The following is a 21687-nucleotide window of genomic DNA, read 5'->3' on the forward strand; positions in this document are numbered from 1 at the left end:
TGCAATTGGCGGCTTGATGGTGAAGTCAGAAGAGGCAATCCACTGCCAGCCCTGACCCCATGATGCACCAGAAATTGTATACTGTCCAAATGGGCTTTACTACAACAGGAGGAAGGGTGGCAGGCAAAATAACGTTAGGCACAACAATCAATGATACTGGTTTTACAGCCAAAAAGCAAAAGCCGTATAAAGTGGAAAAAGTTGTGGCTGACAAAAAAAGTTTTCAAAGATGGCGCCTTTAAATATTGCTGGCGCATCAGCTTCCCGACTGGAACCCAACAGCAGAAGCTGTTGTTGGCCGAGACAAGCAGTAAGTGAAAGAGCACAGGGCAGTTTAACTTCAGTGGTGATCGCCTCCGCAAACCAGACAAGTAATTCTGCGGCGGGGGGTGGGGTGATCTAGCTGCCGTGCCCGGGCGATTAAAAAATTTGCGCCTCCTGGCCTTTCTAAAAAGGGGAAATTTTGCCCTGTAGATGTGAAGATTAGAAAAATAATTTGTACAGACTTTCCTGAATCTGTGCACAACTCATTGTACAACTGATAAACTGTTTTTTTTCTTAGGAGCAATGTTTTTCTAACCACAGATGGATTTCATAGTTCTCTCTATCCGCTTTCTTTTCCACACACTGAGGTACGTTACAGGGTGATGATTTTGAAATTATAACTATAGATTGTAATAAAGGGTCATATTATTCATGGTGCACTTCCCATAGAATATGCTAAAGATTTATGCATTTCTGTTTAGCACTGCTCTGAGGCTTGCTCCTATCCAATAACATGAAAGTTAAGTGGGAAAAAAAAAGATTTTTTGCTTCTCAGGGCCTCGTTAAAGACCAATTATGGAAAAACCCAGGTGGCAAAATTGAAAAGCGATGGCTCAAAATATTGTTTACAAATCGGCAGTTGCGGCTGCTTGTTTTGGGTGGTGGAGAGTGAGGAAGAAGGAGGGTGGAATTTGGTGTGGGTGCTAAATCTGCTTGGTTGCCGCCCCATTTGCACAATCTCATATATTCTGACACTCCTGAAGGCATGCTAAAAAAGCTCTCTCTCTCTCTCTCTCTCTCTCTCTCTCAACAATGCAGCCTGAAAATAGTAGATGTAAGGCACGATGTAATCCGCCACAAAATGTGTCACTTTTACCTTCCCATGTGCCTTTCTGGTGTACTTGTCTGCTGATTAAAGTTGAAGTGGTTAAAAGTAAACTGCTGAAGTTCTGATTAATTTGACAGACTTTTGGATATTTCTTTGGATTGTCTGCAGCAGTTTGCATTTTTTGGCATTCTACTTCTGAGGCCTTCACCAACAATTTCCCTTTGGAATTAGGCAACATCTATCTGAAGGCTGAAAAATGGGCTTCCCTCTGGGAATCACATGGTACATGATTTACATGTTGGAGAAAGGAGCCACAGAAGGTTATCAAGGAAGCCAGACTTATCAGAAATCAGCAAAAGAGAGCCAGACTATTCCAGCAGAATCTATTAACCCAGGCAGTCATCCCAAGATCTCTCTTGAGTTGCATCTCAGGCGGCAGCACTATGCAATGTGGCTGACTCTTAACTGCCCTCTGAAATGGCCTACAAGCCACTCAATTACACCAAACTGCTACAACTAAGCCACAAGGCTTACAAAAAGTTCTGTTAATTGTTGCAGTCAGATCTTTAGATGAGGTCAACAGCTCTTATAGTGGCAAAGAAAGCTCTGAACTCTTATGCTACAGGCTTCTTCCAGAGAGCCACTGGAGATTTCTTCAAATTCAGCCATTTCGCTGTCCATGCTTGCATCAAACAAGTCACAAATGCTTTCTTTGTCAAAGCTGTTTGGTTTATAAATTTGACAGCGGTTCCAAGTAGCCGAAGGAGAGGGAAATCGACATCCACAAAATTGTACAGCTCCTCGGGGTTTCAGGAGCTATTGATTGCACTCAAGGCAATGCTTGTCAAAATGTGAACCACAATAATTACATAAATTGAAAGGGTTTTCATTCCTTCAACATGCATTTCATTCACATTATGCTGGCAGCTGTCATGGTGCTTTTATATTTCAGCATTGCAGCTGTTCTCTAGATGTGAGCAACAGTGCCAAAGCTAAAGTTATTGCCCACTCCTATTTGTCCTGAGATTGTAGTGGCATGCCCACTTCTTGACATGCTGCCATCCTTGTGGTGATAGTTTGTCACTTGAAGGTGCTCCCCTGGCATTACTGCTCTTATTCATCTTGGTGGTAAAGATTGCAAGACAGGGAGTTGCTGTTGAAGCAACCTTGTTGAATGACTGCATTTCATCCTATAGATTGAACACATTGGAATCTGAGTGTCATTTGATGGAATGGGTGGATATTGAGTCCAGTGGCAATGGTACCAATCAAGTGAACTGTTTTGTCTTGGATGGTGTTGAGCGTTTGTTGTGGCTACGCTCATCCATGCAAGTCTTCCATCACACTCCTGACTTGAGCCATGTAGATAGTGGAGAGGCTTTGAGGGGTCAGGAGGTGAACAATGTATCACAGATTACCCAGCCTCTGCTCTGCCCTTGTAGCCATGGTTTTAATGTAGCTGGTCCAGTTAAGCTTCTGGTTATACTGTAGGGTGTTTGTTTTTCACTCTACTTTGATTCTTAGACCTCAGAACTTATAGTGGGAAAGGATAACACGTGGCACAAAATTTAGGCTTAACCAGTGTCTGTTTTATTACGCAACAAAAAACTGACTCAAACTACAGGACTAGAGTTCTGAGAGAAATTTGACTTCAGACATACAGTCGCCAGCCCTGGTTGTAGCTATTGTAGATTCGTGGTCGTTGATTTCGTGACCTGTTGGTTCTTCGTCTGGCCGTTCTCTGCAGTGCTGTGTTTGTCCTTCTTCCTTCCTCCTGCTTCTGTTCCTTCCTTTGTTGCCTGCTTATGTGTCTCTGTTTGTATATTTATATCCATAGTATGAATAAGTTTCCTGCTTCCGAGATCCGATTATTGATGCGGTGATTTGTTTAACTGGCTGCGGTAATGAGTTTGAATGGCTACTAATTTGCACACTATGTCGACTGCGCAAAAGATATTTCCTTATGCTGAATGCTCTGTTATCCAAAAATGTGCATTTCGTAGGGTCCTTTGTATTCCTGTTTTTCCTGCAGACTTGTAGTCTCTGGGGTATCAATTTCCTTGTCTGTATGCATAACCAAGTGTTGTCTTTGATCACAGAAATTGCTTTCAATGGGTGATCAGTCACCACTTGCCTCAGGCTGGCGCCTGTTTCCCTCCCAGGTAAGTCCGACAGTTTTTTTAAAACAGTTTGTTTGTGGCCTCTTCCTTTGCCTTGTTGCAAGAAAAATTGGTGTATCTTATAATACCTATATTTAAGAAGGCAGATAGAATATGTCCAGGGAACTATAGACCAGTCAGCTTAACAGCGGTGGTAGGAAAAGTAATGGAATCCCTACTAAAGGAGAAAATAGCAAAACATCTAGGGGCTGAAATTGCCCACCGCCGAAACGAGTCGCACTTACCGCTTTCGAAGGGCATGCATGGGGCGGGCAATCCGGAGACATTCAGGTCTTGGTGTTTTTTTTTCATCATTGGAGCGGAAGTGAGGTCGGGTCGGAGTAGAAAATCATTGCTCAATCAGCTGAAGATGGTTGAGCAGAGCACTCATTCCTGAGGAACTCCTGCAACATTGTTCTAGGGCTGCGAAGATTGGCTTCCGACAACCCCAGTCAGCTTTCCCTATGTCAGGCATGACTCCAGCCACTCTGAGGTTTTACCTTTGACTTTCATTAACCTCAGATTTGTTAGCGCTCCTTGGTGCCATACTCAGTCAAATGCTACTTTGATATCAAGGGCAGCTAATCTCGCCTCTCCTCTGACATTCATCTCTTTTATCCATACCTGGATTAGGGCTATGGTGAGGGCTGGAGCTAAGTGGCTCTGCTGGAATTTGAACTGAATGTGGGTAAGCAAGTTATTGGTTGGTAGGTGTCCCTTGATGGCAGTATTGATCACTCCATCACTTTACTGATTGGGAGGAGAGTGCTAGGATGGTAATTAGTCCGGTCACACACATTCCTGTTTTTTGTGGTTAAGGACGTACCTGAGTAATCTTTCACATTGTCTAGTGGATGCAAGTGTCATAGCCGTACCGGAATAGCTTGGCCAGTGGATTGGCTAACTGGTGCACAGGTCTTCAACTCTGTAGCCAGGATGTTGTTGTGGCCCCAGCCTTTGCTTTGTCAAGTGCCCTTGGGTGCTTCATAATGTCACATGGAACAAACTGATTTAGATAAACTTGGCATATATGATGGTAGAGATTTCCAGCGGAGGCCGAGTAAGATTGTTCACTTGGCAATTTTGTTGAAGACCTGCTCTATTTCAAAATCAAGGGCAAATGGCAGGATGGCTGGTAGGTGATAAGGAATAGTTGCTACTCTCATGGCTCATGGCACCACTTTGTAAAACCACCAGTGGTGCAGAGCAGCACCAGAACGAGGCACACATTGGGCCCAAGTTTGCCCCCAGGGTTAGAACGGCACACCTCCGTGTGGTGCGCTGACTTTTTAGAACAGAAACGGCGCCTATTATTTACCTTTTGGTATTCTCCCCGCAGTCCGGTCGATCCAGGCCCTTGGCGCAGCGCAGCAGGACGTGTGGAGGGCGGAGCCAGGTCCCAGTGCTGAAAGCAGTGCCGGGACCTCTGCACATGCGTATTAAAGTGTGCGCGCATGTGCAGTAGCTCCTCGCAGCCCAAATCTCTGCAGGCTGTGTGGGAGGGGCCTGAAGCACACCGCCCCTAGCCCTGGCTGAATGGGCTCCCCGGGCATTGAAGATCGGGACTCGGGCTTCCCTCCCTCCCGTTCAGCTTCCCTCCCTCCAGTTCAGCCTTCCCCCCCCCCTCTCCTGTTCAGCCTCTTCCCCCTCCTCTCCCCCACTCCTCCCCACCCCCTCCCTCCTCCTCCACCCCTCGCTGTCAGAAACACAGAGACACTGACCGAGGCAGAGAGACACTTGGGGGGCGGGGGGGGAGAGCTCCCGGTGCTGCAGTAGGTGAGTAGAAACTTAATTTTTTATTTATTGATTTAAAAAAAATGATTTTTTATATTTTTTTTGATATTTTATTGGTTGATTTATTTATCATTTATTATTGATGATGGCTCTTTATTTGTAAAAGTGAAGTGTTTAATATTTGTAAACTTTCCTCCTCCTCCGCCCCCCCACCCCCATCTCTCGTTCCCTACGTCTGATTTATAAGTGTAGGCAAGGTTTTTCTCAGCATACAAAAATCTACACTTACTCCATTCTAAGTTAGTTTGGAGTAAGTTTTCGCTGCCTAAACTTGCAAAACAGGTGTAAGTGCTGGTAACGCCCCCTTTGGGAAAAAAACTTCTAAAACAAAACTATTCTAACTCTAGAATTGGAGCAAACTAAATGCCAAGAATTGCAATTTCTAAGATACTCCATTCTAAATTAGTTGCTCCACAAAAATTAGGAGCAACTCTAGTCGAAACTTGAGCCCATTAAAACTAAAATTTATATTGAGCAAGCCATTGAGATGCCATCAGGTGCTCGGATAGGTCCGATAATGCCCTACAGTATATGCCAGTCACAGTTATTTAAAATGTGGCAACATTTTATGTCCTTCATAACTGTGCGCTCCGTAAAAACATGATGGTACAAATCTGAAAGGATGTCAGAGTTAGATGATGATACAGTTGATAGGCCGTGAAGAAAATGCAGCAGATCAAACAGGTTATAAAGCTGCAAACTCATTCGGGTCAGCTTCACAGAAGCGTAAACAAATATTCTTCATAGCAGATCAGCCTTATTTTACCAAACTACCTGTATCCGCGAAGTAAAATCACAGATCCTTGCCATCACCTGAAAATATGATCACAATATAAGAACCAGTTTACCAATTTGCTATTTACCCAAAATCTAGCCAAACACCAAGCAGCCATTTCAGCAATCATTTGCAGTGATTTATTTTAACCAGCAAATAGTTGAAATAACATTACTTTCAATCTTCACTGCATATCTCTTACATCTGGACAATGTTTTATCAGGCCAATTTTAACACTAAGTGTCACCTGAGAGCCTGTGGTCCGAGACATAGATGACTGCTCCGTATTACAGTGAACTCCTTAGGATTGGATATGGACACAAGATAGACTGGCTTTTTATAGTCCTCCTGGCAACCTAGTTCTGCAAATGACAAATTTCCTGTGAAGAATTCTGAAGGAAACTGAGGGAGCACTTCTCTATGGTGCTGCTTGGGATGCACCCCAGCTATTAAATTAGTTCTGGGCTCAGGATATTGATTACCAATGATCAGTGAGGAGAGCAGATCTTATGGATGCAGTAATATTCTCCAATCTTTGAAGATTAAACTGGATATCTGTTATTTCCCTGGATATTTTGGAATCTGGTAACCATTCACCTTGCTTTACATTCCCCCAAGACCGTTTTTTTTTTCAAAGTGATTATTTGCACAATGTTTTTTGACTCCCGCTGCACATGTGTGCCTGTTTGGTACTGCGCATGCGCACTCGATTCGGTTGCACTTGCGTAGTATGATATATGAAGAAGCCAGAAGTAGGGCTGAACCATGTTGCCGAGCCTGGAGCTGCTGCCATTGCCGCCTGTCTTGTCGGCTGCTCGAGCCTGAGCCTTCTACTCTGGCTTTTGGGTTAGCTTTCGAAAATCAATGATTATACTAAAGGAGCCTCCAGGACAATTGCCTAGACTATTGCTGTGATTATCTACAAGAACATTTTTCCGAGCTTCTGAGAGGAAATCTGAAATGAGTGGGGGGGGGGGGGGGGGTAGGGAGGAGGAGGAGGAGGAGGAGGAGGAGGAGGAGGAGGAGGAGAGAGCGAGACTGAGGAGGCAGAGAGGGAATGGGGCGAGGGGATGGGAGCTGGGAGGGGAGAAGAGGTTAGGAACTTGGGGAGAGAAGGTCAAAAACTTGGAGGGGGGGGTGTGGAAGGTAAAGAGTATGGAGTGCACAGTGGGGATGGCGGAAGAACGTGAACTAGTTTAAAAGTGGGGTTGAGAGTGAGGACGTGATTCAGATGGTAAGACTGATCACGTTCTTCCAACTCCACCCCCTTTACACCTCTCCTCTCCCTACACCTGGTTGATTTCTCAGAAAGCTCGGTGCGTGGATGGCAAGTGACATTATTGGACTGGACGAAATCCGGAAGTCATGACACTGTCACTATTCACTTCATACCCAATAAACCTGTTAACAATCCATGACTCACACACAGTGCCCCATCTATGGCGGGAGGTGGGGGGGAAGGTCAGGAACTTGTTGAGGGAGAAGGTCATGAATCTGTTGGGGAGGAACTTGGGTAGGGGAGAAGATGAGGAACCGGGGGTGGGGAGTGCGGTGGGGCAAGAAGGTCAGGAACTTGGGTAGGGGGAGAATGTCAGGAAACGGGTGGAAGGGAGAAGGTCAGGAAGTCAGACAGGGGGAGGTGGACAGGAACACAGGTGGTGGAGGAGGTTAGAAACTTGGGCCAGGTTGGGGTGCGGAAGAAGAATGTCAGGAACTTTGGTGGGGGGAGGGAAGGTCAGGCACTTGGGCGGGGGTGGGGGAGTTGGTCAGAAACTTGGGCAGGGGTGGGGGAGTTGGTCAGAAACTTGGGCAGGAGGGTGAGTAGGTCAGGAACTTGGTTGGGGGGAGGAGGTCAGGGACTTGGGCGGGGGAGGGGAAGGAGATGAGGAACTCTGGCGGTGGGGGACGGAACATGTTTGGGGGGTTCGGAGAAGATCTTAATCTGTGAGGGTGAGCCCTGTCTGTTCCAAGTGAGCTCTGTTCTGTCTGGAGTAGGCAGTCAGAATCGATAGAATTACACTTTGCAAAGTAACTGACTTCATAGGCAGGGAAGATCTAATTGCACATTCCAGTGGAACTGCTGGCTGTGTCTTGTCTTCCAATAGGACCAATCAGCAATCAGGACTTGTCATCCATGGGGACCAATCAGAGCATTAGGTGTTGCAAATAAACACGTCTTTTTTATTCATTCATGGGATGTGGGCATTGCTGGCAAGGCCAGCATTAATTGCCCATCCCTAATTGCCCTTGAGAAGGTGGTGAGCCACCTTTCGAACTGCTGCAGTCTAGGAGGTAAAGGCACTCCCACAATGCTGTTGGGGAGGGAGTTCCAGGATTTTGACCCAAAGACGATGAAGGAACGGTGATATATTTCCAAGTTAGGATGGTATGTGTTAAATATGCAATCAAGGTTCAAACTGAGTACTGTTTAACTAAGCAAGGTACAACCTTGGCTCTACTTTATTTAGGCCCAGTGTGTGCTGCTCAGTGGCCTCCAACAATATCGCTATTTGGTGGCTACAAACAGAACGTACATACATGACAATATGTGACTTCAGGGGGATCTTGGAGGTGTTCCCATGTGCCTGCTGCCTTAGTTCTTAGGTAGTAGAGGTCATAGGTTTGGGAGGTGCAGTCGAAAAAATCTTGGCGAGTTGCTGCATTGCAGTGGTGGGCAAAAAAAGGCCCAGGGTTTGTATCTGGACGGGGACAGAAATAGAACACGAGTTGGAGCTCAAGCTGCACATTAGTCTGAATCAAGTCATGACTGCTCATCTCGCTGACTCTTACTGAAAAAAGAGACTGGCGCTGCATCTTTTCTCTCCCGGTACCCAGTGTGGGGGGTGGGGGGTGATCTCATCGCCGTCATAGACATGGAAGTGGATTCCAGAGCACAAGGACTTCAGGTAATGGTACGTGATTGCAGTTCAGGCCTTGGGAAGCCTTGGGCTCCAATACTCCGCACACTAAAGAGAACATCTCTCATGTCGGAGGCCCAGCAGACTCGAGCCTCTCTGCCAAACAGTTATGTAGACTTTCAGTGTAGCATATAATAAATCAATCAATCATTTAATTCATTTAGTCAGAAGTGTCGAATGGATGATCCAAATCGGTCTCCTGAGATTCCACCATCACAGAAACCAGTCTTCAGCCAATACGATTTAATCCATGTGATAATAAGAAATGGCTGAGCGCACTGGATACTGCAAAGGCTTTGGGCCCCGACAACATCCCGGCTGTTGTACTGAAGACTTATGCTCCAGAACTAACCGTGCCTCTAACCAAGCTGTTCCAGTACAGCTACAACACTGGCATCTACCAGACAATGTGGAAAACTGCCTAGGTATGTCCTGTCCACAAAAGACAGGGCAAATCCAATCCGGCCAATTACCGCCCCATCAGTCTACTCTCAATCATCAGCAAAGTGATGGAGGTATTGTCAACAGTGCTATCAAGCGGCACTTACTTACCAATAACCTGCTCACTGATGCCCAGCTTGGGTTACGCCAGGACCACTCGGCTCCAGACCTCATTACATCCTTGATCTAAACATGAACAAAAGAGCTGAATTCAGAGATGAGGTGAGAGTGACTGCCCTTGACATCAAGGCAGCATTTGACCGAGTGTGGCATCAAGGAGCCCTAGTAAAACAAGTCAATGGGAATTGGGGGCAAAACTCCACTGGCTGGAGTCATACCTAACACAAAGGAAGATGGTTGTGGTGATTGGCGGTCAATCATCACAGCCCTAGGACATCACTGTAGGAGTTCCTCAGGGCAGTGTCTCATGCCCAACCATCTTCAGCTGCTTCATCAATGACATTCCCTCCATCATAAAATCAGAAGTGGAAATGTTCGCTGATGACTGCATGGTGTTCAGTGCCTTTCACAGCTCCTCAGATAATGGAGCATTCCATGCCCGCATGCAGCAAGACCTGGACGACATTCAGACTTGGGCTTATAAGTGGCAAGTAACATTTACACCACACAAGTGCTAGGCAATGATTATCTCCAACAAGCGAGAGTAACCACCACCCTTTGACATCCAATGACATTACCATCACCAGACCAGCCACACAAATACTGTGGCAACAAGAGCAGGTCAGAGGCTGGCTATTCTGCGGTGACTGTCTCACCTCCTGACTCCCCAAAGCCTTTCCACTATCTATAAGGCACAAGTCAGGAGTGTGATAGAATACTCTCCACTTGCCTGAATGAGTGCAGCTCCAACAACACTCCAGAAGCTCGACACCATCAAGGACAAAGTAGCCCGCTTGATTGTACCTCATTCACCACCTTAAACATTCATTCCCTCCATCACCGACGTACCGTGGCTGCAGAGTGAACCATCTACAAGATGCGCTGCAGCAACTCACCAAAACTTCTTTGGCAGCACCTCCCAAACCAATGACCTCTACCACCTAGAAGGACAAAGGCAGCAGACGCATGGGAACACCACCACCTCCACGTTCCCCTCCAAGTTACGCACCATACTGACTTGGAAGTATATCGCCATTCCTTCATCGCAGGGCCAAAATCCTGTAATTCCCTCCCTAACAGCATCGTGGGAGTATCTTCGCCACACAGACTGCAGCGGTTCAAGAAGATAGCTCACCACCATCTTAATGAGGGCAATTAGGGATGAGCAATAAATGCTGGCCTTGTCAGCGACGCCTACATCCCATGAACGAATAAAAAAAATTAGTAATGGAAGATGATGTTGTTCTACCATTTTGTGTTTTTAAGAATCTGAATTTATCTTTATAAATTATTTGGAGAGTAGAAGTGGGAGTGATGATCAACCCTATGGGGCTGAAATTCAGGTCCACCAGAAAGCTGGAGCACCTATCTTTTTCTAGATATTTATATCATCTGGTACGAAGAGGTGGACGCTTGATCCATTTTCACCTCTGGCAATTTGTTTGGAGCGGACTGGAAGTCAGCCATAATGGGGGCGAAAGTGTGGTGGTAAGTGCTAGTGATGGGCAGAAGTGGGGATGGGTGGGAAGGAGTCTCCGCTGCTGTCACTCAATGGTGAAGTCAGTGCGTGTGTGCGTCATCACGTCTCTCCCCTCATTTAAAGGGGAGAGAAGCAGTGTTTTTTTAGGTTCAGCCACTGGGCTACCAGGGAGGGTTTTGGCCGGGCAAACGGCCTGGCACCCAAGAGGAGGTGCCAAGCTGCCTATTGGTGGCCCGGCTGAACCCGGGGCCATAATTGTCTGGCTGATCAGGAAGTTGGCCGGCAAAAAGAAACATGGCGGCTGCAGCAAAGCGCCCTCCCCTTGAAGACAGAAAAAGCTGTCAGCGTCACCGCACAGTGACTCGTGGATTTTTTTTTATAGGTAAATTTTGCGCTGAGTGGGATGGAGATGTGGGAGAGCGGCGGTGCGTGCTTTGATGACACACTTGGGGCGGTTGGCAGCAGCAAGACGGAAGTGGGGACCGCCGGAAAAATCCCCCGAGGTGAATTTGGATCATGGCGGCCAATGGACTGCAACGCGACGGCCACTTGATTCCGCCACATGACTGCCACAAAACGGCGGTAGCGGGCCTTATCCAGACCCTGAATTTTGGCCCCTATGAGTTGGCCTGGTTCAAATTTACCAATTTAACACTTTGCTCTCACTGTTATCATAGAAACATAGAAAATGGGTGCAGGAGTAGGCCATTTGGCCCTTTGAGCCTGCACCACCATTCAATAAGATCATGGCTGATCATTCCCTCAGTACCCCTTTCCTGCTTTCTCTCCATACCCCTTGATCCCCTTAGCTGTAAGGGCCATATCTAACTCGCTCTTGAATTTATCCAATAAACTGGCATCAACAACTCTCTGCGGCAGGGAATTCCACAGGTTAACAACTCTCTGAGTGAAGAAGTTTCTCCTCATCTCGGTCCTAAATGACCTACCCCTTATCCTAAGACTGTATCCCCTGGTTCTGGACTTCCCCAACATCAGGAACATTCTACCTGCATCTAACCTGTCCAGTCCCGTCAGAATCTTGTATGTTTCTATGAGATCCCCTCTCATCCTCCTAAACACCAATGTATAAAAGCCCAGTTGATCCAGTCTCTCCTCATATGTCAGTCCAGCCATCCCGGGAATCAGTCTGGTGAACCTTCGCTGCACTCCCTCAATAGCAAGAACGTCCTTCCTCAGATTAGGAGACCAAAACTGAACACAAGATTCCAGTTGAGGCCTCACCAAGGCCCTGTACAATTGCAGTAAGACCACCCTGCTCCTATACTCAAATCCCCTCGCTATGAAGGCCAACATACCATTTGCCGCCTTCACCGCCTGCTGTACCTGTATGCCAACTTTCAATGACTGATGAACCATGACACCCAGGTCTCATTGCAGCTCCCCTTTTCCTAATCTGCCGCCGTTCAGATAATATTCTGTCTTCGCATTTTGGCCCCCAAAGTGGATAACTTCATATTTATTCACATTATACTGCATCTGCCATGCATTTGCCCACTCACCTAACCTGTCCAAGTCACCCTGCAGCCTCTTAGTGTCCTCCTCACAGCTCACACCGCCACCCAGTTTAGTGTCATCTGCAAACTTGGAGATATTACACTCAATTCCTTCATCTAAATCAATGAGTAAAGAGCTAGGGTCCCAGCACTGAGCCCTGCGGCACTCCACTCGTCACTGCCTGCCATGCTGAAAAGGACCCGTTTATCCCGACTCTCTGCTTCCAGTCTGCCAACCAGTTCTCTATCCACGTCAGTATATTACCCCCAATACCATGTGCTTTGATTTTGCCCACCAATCTCTCGTGTGGGACCTTGTCAAAAGCCTTTTGAAAGTCCAAATTCACCACATCCACTGGTTCTCCCTTGTCCACTCTACTAATTGCATTCTCAAAAAATTCAAGAAGATTTGTCAAGCATGATTTCCCCTTCATAAATCCATGCTGATTGGACCGATCCTGTCCCTGCTTTCCAAATGCGCTGCTATTTCATCCTTAATAATTGATTCCAACTTTTTCCCCACCATTGATGTCAGGCTAACTGGTCTATAATTACCCACTTTCTCTCTCCCTCCCTTTTTAAAAAGTGGTGTTACATTAGCTATCCTCCAGTCCATAGGAATTGATCCAGAGTCGATAAGACTGTTGGAAAATTATCACCAATGCATCCACTATTTCTAGGGCCGCTTCCTTAAGTACTCTGGGATGCAGACTATCAGGTCCAGGGGATTTATCGGCCTTCGACCCCATCAATTTCCCGAACACAATTTCCCGCCTAATAAGGATATCCTTCAGTTCCTCCTTCTCATTTGACCCTCGGTCCCCTAGTACTTCCAGAAGGTTATTTGTGTCTTCCTTCGTGAAGAGCGAACCAAAGTATTTGTTCAATTGGTCTGCCATTTCTTTGTTCCCCAGTATAAATTCACCTGACTCCGACTGCAAGGGACCTACGTTTGTCTTCACTAATCTTTTTCTCTTGACGTATCTATAGAAGCTTTTGCAGTCAGTTTTTATATTCCCGGCAAGCTTCTTCTCGTACTCTATTTTCCCCCTCTTAATTAAACCCTTTGTCCTCCTCTGCTGAATTCTAAATTTCTCCCAGTCCTCAGGTTTGCTGCTTTTTCTGGCAAATTTATATGCCAGATGTGGGTTATTAATTCTTGCACAATTATTCACTTGTTTTACTATTATCCCACTTAATGGAGGCAAAACTAAATGAACCTGGGTATATTGGACAATTCATTCACTTTTTAATTTAAGCCCTTTTCCCCCATACCATGAACAATTTAAGTTTATTGTCATGGCTGGAAGAGGGTTATAGAGATTTATGTCATTGGCCAGTACTAGTATAAAATAACACTCGAGAAAGAAATGCACATTATAATGGTGCCTTACTTGTGCCCATTCTCAAGTGAAAGTCCTCAAACTCTATAGGCGTCTCAACTTTTCTCAGGAATGATAATACGTCGATAATTAACAATGGCTGATCTGGGGCGCAATTTGCATTAGAAATCATTTTTCCAGTCACAATTATTTCTTAATGAGGTTTCAAAGGTATCAAAGTAGCACTTTCAAGTGCAATTTTTAAAAAAGGTATAAATTATTTTGACCTTGATTGTGGCTATACCTTGTTTATAATTGCCAATGGAAGCCAAATCGAGATCTCATTTTTCCATGAAGAATGAATTTAGATCATTTGGAATAAACACACCGTGCACTTTTCAATGTGACTTGTAAACCTGTATCACGTTTTTATTTAGTGTGGAAATGACATAAAGGGTTCTTAATACAATACATGCCATAACAAATTTTAATGGTTACTGTTAACACTTCATTTTATGTGTGCAACCCTCAACAGCTCACCAAAAGTTTTTAAGTGGCCCTTCAGTTCAAATAAATACCCACCCCTGCTGCAGTGCATCTTTTATATGGTACACACTGTGGCCACAGTGTGTCGGTGGTGTAGGGAGTGAATTTTTAAGGTGGTGAATGGGGTGCCAATGAAAGCGGGCTGTTTTGTCCTGGATGGTGTCGAGCTACTTGAATGTTGTTGGAGCTAACTCATCCAGGCATGTGGAGATTATTCCATCACACTCCTGACTTGTGTCTTGTAGATGGTGGAAAGGTTTTTGGGAGAACGGGGGTTAGTCCCTCACTCCAGAATACCCAGCCTCTGACCTGCTCTTGTAGTCTCAGTATTTATGTTGCTGGTCCAGTTAAGTTTCTGGTCAATGGTAACCCCTAGGATGTTGATTGAGGGGGATTTGACAATGGCAATGAGGTTGAATGCCACGGGGAGGTGGCTGGACTGTCTCTTGTTGGAGATGGCCATTGCCTGGCACTTTTTGAGATGGAGAGAATTGGTGCCATGAGGTTCCCTCTCTAGAAACTGTCCATGATCAAGCTGGAGAGCCGGAATTGGCCCATTCTTCTCTTGGTCGCTCTTCATAGGGTTACATGGGATATACAGCACAGAAATAGGCGATTTGGCACAACCAATCCATGCTGGTGGTTATGCTCTACTCGAGCCTCCTCCCTTCTTTCCTCATCTAACCCTATCAGCATAACACTCTATTACCTTCTCCCTCATATGTTTAACTAATTGCCGCTTAAATACATTCACACTATAAGAACATAAGGAGTAGTAGCAGGAGTGGGCCAAATGGCCCCTCGAGCCTGCTTCGCTATTCAGTAAGATCATAGCTGATTATCGACCTCAACTCCACTTTCCTGGCCGATCTTCATATCCCTTGATTCCCCACGAGTCCAAAAATCTATCTATCTCAGCCTTTAATATACTCAAAGGCTTGGGGTGAAATTGCCACTTTTTCTAGCCCCATTAACGCCTCTGGGGGACAAGACAGTTTTCACCGGGGAGGGGGGTGCCGCTACCAACTCCCAAGAAATCGTCTGGGAATTTGCAGAGGTGCTGCCAGTGCCAAACCCTGGGCCACTGCGCAACCGCAGATGACATAATTGTTGTGCGCGGCGGGCCCTTACTGCCCTGCGCTGACCCCTTAACGCACCATGGGGGAAATTGCCTACTCTCTGCTTTCTGTCTTGAAGCCAGCTGCTATCCATTCTGCTACTTGTCCCCTGACTTCGCATTCCCTGATCTTATTTATTAGTCTATTATGTGGTACTAAGACCGTTTGAAAATCTAGATAAATTACATCTAGTGCATTACCCTTGTTGACGTTCTCTGTTACCTCTTCAAAAAATTCAATAAGGTTGGTCAAGCAATACATTCCCTTTTGAAATCCATGCTGACTATTCATTATATTTTTTGTTTCTAGATATTCTATTTTCCCCTTTAGTAGGGATTCCATTATTTTTCCTACCACTGATGTTAAGCTGACTGGCTTATAGTTCCCTGGACATGTTCTATCTCCCTTCTTAAATATCCGCCAGTCCTGTGGCACTATACCTTTTTCTAAAGAATTACTAAATATGTGTAGTAAAGCTTCTGCTATTACTTCCCTAGATTCTTTTAAAATGCATGGATGTAATCCGTCTGGACCACGGGCTAGAACCTCCACTTTTTTTGCATGCTTAACGGCCATTTTACTGCTGAAATGACGTATAACGCCCATATATCGCCCATTTTGGCACAAAATGGAAACTGACGGGCATTTTTAGAAAACTTATCGCCGAGCGTTACTTTCCCCATGTGGTTATGCCAGGAAAAAATATTACCGCCCGCCCACTTTTTATGGGTGAAATCAACGCCCATAATGTCGCCCAGCGTTACTTTCCACACGGAATTAACGCCGAAATTCAATAATACCGCCCACCAACTTTTTTTTGTCGTAAAGAGCACATTTGGCGAAACTAACGCGTAGGAGAGATCGCTCACTGTCAGTTTACCCACATCGCACACATCACCCACAATATCGCTCGCCTAAAAAACCGCCCACAAAAAGTGGAACTGTTCTGAACGAAATCCCACTCTTACATGAGGAGCTGAAATCTGAACGATTTGCCTGAAAGAGCGTTGATGTGAGTGACAACACTGACACACTGCTATGTGTGTGCAGCTCAGACATCAACGGTGCCCATCACCTTGGTGTTTTACGTTAATTGATGTTAAGTTGTATTTAACCCTTTTCATGTTAAGGAATCAACAGTGTGTAATGGTACAGCTATCTGAGACAATGCGCAACAAGGTTATGTTCAATAACAAATTTTATACCAACATTGGTCTGAATTCATAAGTACCACACCCAACCCCCGCCCACACCCCACTTTTTCCACCATTGACATCAATCACATGTTCAACATATCCAGCAACACAGAATACAAAGGCAAAGCAGGGGGGTGGTCCTCAGCCTCCATACATTGCGTTTTGCAACACGTCAATAGTGCGGGCAAATTACAACCCATAGGAGGGACGTGAGGGGCTTGTGGTCAGTTTCTAACGCGAACTTGGCCCCGAAAAGGTATTGGTGCATCTTTTTGACACCGTACACGCACGCGATCGCCTCCTTCTCTACCATTCCGTACCCGCGCTCCGCCCGCGAAAGTGACCTGGAGGCATAAGCTATGGGTTGTAATTTGCCCGCACTATTGACATGTTGCAAAACGCACCCAACCCCATACGTTGACGCATCGCATGTGAGAACTAGCTTTTTACCTGGATCAAAGAAAGTCAAAACACTGTTGGAACACAGAAGGTTGCGTGCCTTATTGAAGGCGCGTTCCTGGGCGTCCCCCCAAAACCAATCGTACCCCTTCCTGAGTAGCACGTGGAGATGCTCCAGCAGCGTGCTTAAGTTCTGCATAAAGTTCCCAAAGTAATTGAGTAGCCCAAGAAAGGCGTGCAGTTCTGAGACATTCCGGTGCCTGGGTGCCAGGCGAATTGCTTCTGTTTTGGACTCTGTTGGGTGGATTCCATCAGCGGCAATCCTTCTGCCCAAAAATTCAACCTCTGGTGCGAGAAACAGGCACTTGGATTTCTTGACTCGTAGGCCTACCCGATCCAACCGCTTCAGTATTTCCTCCAAATTACAGAGATGGGAGTCAGTGTCCCTGCCCGTGATAAGTATGTCGTCTTGAAATACAACCGTCCCCGGGATGGACTTGAGCAGACTCTCCATGTTGCGCTGGAATATGGCAGTTGCCGACCTGATGCCGAATGGGCATCGATTGTACATGAAAAGGCCTCGATGTGTGTTGATGGTGGTGAGTAGCTTGGATTCCTCGGTCAATTCTTGCATCATATACGCAGATGTGAGATCTAATTTTGAGAAAAGTTTACCTCCAGCCAATGTGGCAAATAAGTCCTCCGCTCTGGGCAGCGGGTACTGGTCCTGTAGGGACCTCCTATAATGATACTCAACGTGGAGCTGGATACGGGAGCGAGTCAATCTCTCATGGGCGCTCAACAATTTGAACAACTGTGGCCGCATAAGAGACAGACCAAAACTCACAAGGGTCGACACCAAGCTAAGGACCGATACCAAAGAAATCGTACCAGTCCTCGGCAGCGCCATGCTCTGTCACACACAAAGGGACAGTGAACCAACTTCCCCTGTGGATTGTCCCCGGAGACCCCCCAGCATTGCTGGGGAGAAGCTGGCTGGCAAAACTAAACTGGAAATGGGATGATGTGCATGCCATGTCATTAGAGGAACGGACCTCCTGCTCAACAGTTATGGTAGATTTGTAGTCCCCACAGATTCATACGGATCCATCAGGCTTCATGACTGGGACAATGGGACTTGCCCAGTCGCTAAATTCCACAGGTGATATAATGCCTTCCCGCAGAAGCCTGTCTAGTTCGTGTTCAATCTTTTCCCTCATCACATAGGGTACAGCTCTGGTCTTGTGATGGATCGGTCTAGCATCCTGTGTGATGTAGATTTTGACTTTGGCCCCTTTGAAAGTGCCCACACCTGGCTGAAAGAGATGTTCAAATCGATTTATAACTGCTGGGGGGTCTCCAGGGACAATCCACAGGGGAAGTTGGTTCACTGTCCCTTTGTGTGTGACAGAGAGCATGGCGCTGCCGAGGACTGGTACGATTTCTTTGGTATCGGTCCTTAGCTTGGTGTCGACCCTTGTGAGTTTTGGTCTGTCTCTTTTATGCGGCCACAGTTGTTCAAATTGTTGAGCGCCCATGAGAGATTGACTCGCTCCCGTATCCAGCTCCACGTTGACAGGTATCCCGTTGAGTATCATTATAGGAGGCGTCCTATTGTAGGTGCAGCGGCCATTGATCGTGTTGACCCACTGTACATCGGTGTCCCAGGTACTGTCCCCACCGTCTTCTAGTCCGCTTTCCGACCCATCCGATTCGTATACCAGCCGAGCTGCCGTTTTTTTGCTCATGCGGGCCAAATACCTTGTATATTCACAGTTCCTGCAAACAGCCTGCTGAAATCGACATCCCCTTGACGAGTGCCCACCCCCACACCTCCAGCACAGACTGCTTCGTTTGTTCCCAAAGAATGAGCTGCGTCTGGCTGATCTCTCTTGAGCTTCTCTCAGTTTGTAGTTGATTGCTCGCATTGTGGGTTGATGAAGTGTGAACGGCCATTCCTGTGGCCCTTGATGGCTTCTGGCGCCACTGCCTGCTGTCGAGAGCCTGTTCTCCCGGTTTTGTCTGTGTGTGGAGGTAGCAGCTTGTTTGATGCTGTGAACTTCTTGTTCCGATATTTCGTTAGTTGTCGTACCTGCATTGTAAATCAACCTCGTTTCTTCTTCCCCTCCAAAGAATGTCTGCAACCAGTGCTGCTGCCTCTAAGGTCAGGTTCTTGGTCTCTATGAGCTTTCGGAATATGCCTGCGTGGCCTATTCCTTAAATGAAAACGTCTCTCAGCATTTCTCTCCTCAGTTCATCGGAGAACTCACATAAATTAGCCAACCTCCGAAGTTCCGCCACGAAGTCGGGTATGCTCTAGCCCACACAGCGTCTGTAGTTGTAGAACCTGTGTCTGGCCATGTGTAGGCTGCTCGCTGGCTTCAGCTGGTCTCTTACCAGTGTGCTCAATTCTTCAAACGACTTGCTTGCTGGTTTCTCGGGTGCCAGCAGATCCTTCGTTAAAGCGTATGTTTTCGAGCCACAGCTGGTCAAGAGATGGGCTCTTTACTTGTCTGCTTTGTCGTCTCCTAACCAGTCTTTGGTTACAAAGCTTTGCTGGAGCCTTTCTATAAAGTCCTCCCAATTGTTTCCAGCATTGGTACTTTTCATCTGATCCATTGTTCGCCATTCTGTGGATTCTGTAATCCCGTAACTCGTCGCCACTTTAAAGTCCTGCTCAGTACAGATTCACACGAGGCATGTAGTGAAGTCAAGGTCACTCTGGACCTGCACCTTTATTTCACAGCTCTGGAATGCTGCACTTGCCTGAGACCTGTCCTTATATACCTGTCTCTTGGAAGTGCACCCCTGGTGGTAAGGTATGCTGGTGGTTACAGGTCATATCTTATTACAATCATGTATAGCATGTTAGGATACAGTTATATATAATAATGTAAGATACATGACAAAGCCAGACGCAACATGGATTCATGAAGGGGAAATCATGTTTAACTAATTTACTGGTATTCTTTGAGGATATAACGAGCATGGTGGATAGAGGTGTACCAATGGATGTGGTGTATTTAGATTTCCAAAAGGCATTCGATAAGGTGCCACACAAAAGGTTACTGCAGAAGATAAAGGTACGCGGAGTCAGAGGAAATGTATTAGCATGGATCGAGAATTGGCTGGCTAACAGAAAGCAGAGAGTCGGGATAAATGGGTCCTTTTCGGGTTGGAACTCTGTGGTTAGTGGTGTGCCACAGGGATCGGTGCTGGGACCACAACTGTTTACAATATACATAGATGACCTGCAAGAGGGGACAGAGTGTAGTGTAACAAAATTTGAAGATGGCACAAAGATTAGTGGGAAAGCGGGTTGTGTAGAGGACACAGAGAGGCTGCAAAGAGATTTAGATAGGTTAAGCGAATGGGCTAAGGTTCGACAGATGGAATACAATGTCGGAAAATGTGAGGTCATCCACCTTGGAGAAAAAAAACAGTAAAAGGGAATATTATTTGAATGGGGAGAAATTACAACATGCTGCGGTGCAGAGGGACCTGGGGGTCCTTGTGCATGAATCCCAAAAAGTTAGTTTGCAGGTGCAGCAGGTATTCAGGAAGGCGAATGGAATGTTGGCCTTCATTGCTAGAGGGATGGAGTACAAAAGCAGGGAGGTCTTGCTGCAACTGTATAGGGTATTAGTGAGGCCGCACCTGGAGTACTGCGTGTAGTTTTGGTCACCTTACTTAAGGAAGGATATACTGGCTTTGGAGGGGGTACAGAGACGATTCACTAGGCTGATTCCGGAGATGAGGGGGTTACCTTATGATGATAGATTGAGCAGACTGGGTCTTTACTCGTTGGAGTTCAGAAGGATGAGGGGTGATCTTATAGAAACATTTAAAATAATGAAAGGGATAGACAAGATCGAGGCAGAGGTTGTTTCCACTGGTCGGGGAGACTAGAACTAGGGGGCACAGCCTCAAAATATGGGGGAGCCAATTTAAAACCGAGTTGAGAAGGAATTTCTTCTCCCAGAAGGTTGTGAATCTGTGGAATTCTCTGCCCAGGGAAGCAGTTGAGGCTAGCTCATTGATTGTATTCAAATCACAGATAGATAGATTTTTAACCACTAAGGGAATTAAGGGTTATGGGGAGCGGGCGGGTAAGTGGAGCTGAGTCCACGGCCAGATCAGCCATGATCTTGTTGAGTGGCTCGAGGGGCTAGATGGCCTACTCCTGTTCCTAATTCTTATGTTCTAAAGGGTAGGTAATGTCTAGCGAACCTAATTGAATTTTTTGAGGAAGTAACTAAAGTAGTAGACGGGAACATCTATGGACATGGACTTCCAGAAGAGATTCGAAAAGGTTCCAAACAAGAGACAGTTAGCTAAAATTAAGGCTTATAAATTGAAGGCAAATTATTGACTAGGTTAGGAGATTGGTTAGGCGGTAGATGACAGAGAGTAGGGACAAAGGATATGTACTTGAATTGGAAGGAAGTGACTCGTGGTGTCCCATAAAGATCTGTGCTGGGGCCTCAGTTAATCACGATCTTTATTAATGACTTAGATAACACAACAGAGAGCCATACATCCAAGTTTGCCGATAACACAAACCTTAGTGGTCTTGCAAATAGTGTAGATGGGAGCATAAAATTACAGAGACATTAATAGATTAAATGAGTGAGCAAAACTGTTCCAGATGGATTACAATGCAAGCAATCATGAGGCTATCCATTTTGGACCAAAAAAGGAAAGATCCGAGTATTTTTAAATGCTGACAAGCTAGGAACAGTGGCGGTCCAAAGAGACTATGGGGTCCACACAATGTGGTCAGGTGCAAAGATTATTCAAAAAGCCTAATGA

The 21687-nt window shown here is 46.0% G+C and overlaps 1 protein-coding gene across 2 annotated transcripts in view; it reads left to right on the forward strand.

The window, feature by feature from the left end:
• LOC139228656 (cation channel sperm-associated auxiliary subunit delta-like) overlaps positions 1-21687 on the forward strand; it is a 195436-nt gene that overhangs the window by 19673 nt on the left and 154076 nt on the right. The window contains exon 3 of one of the 2 annotated variants that reach the window (XM_070859879.1): positions 563-632. The exons of the other annotated variant lie outside the window; for it this stretch is intronic. Coding sequence (XP_070715980.1) covers positions 563-632 — 70 coding nt within the window. The remainder of the gene's footprint in view (positions 1-562; positions 633-21687) is intronic. 2 annotated transcript variants of the gene reach the window in all.

Source organism: Pristiophorus japonicus, chromosome 18 (assembly GCF_044704955.1).
Source record: "Pristiophorus japonicus isolate sPriJap1 chromosome 18, sPriJap1.hap1, whole genome shotgun sequence".
NCBI lineage: Eukaryota > Metazoa > Chordata > Chondrichthyes > Pristiophoridae > Pristiophorus > Pristiophorus japonicus.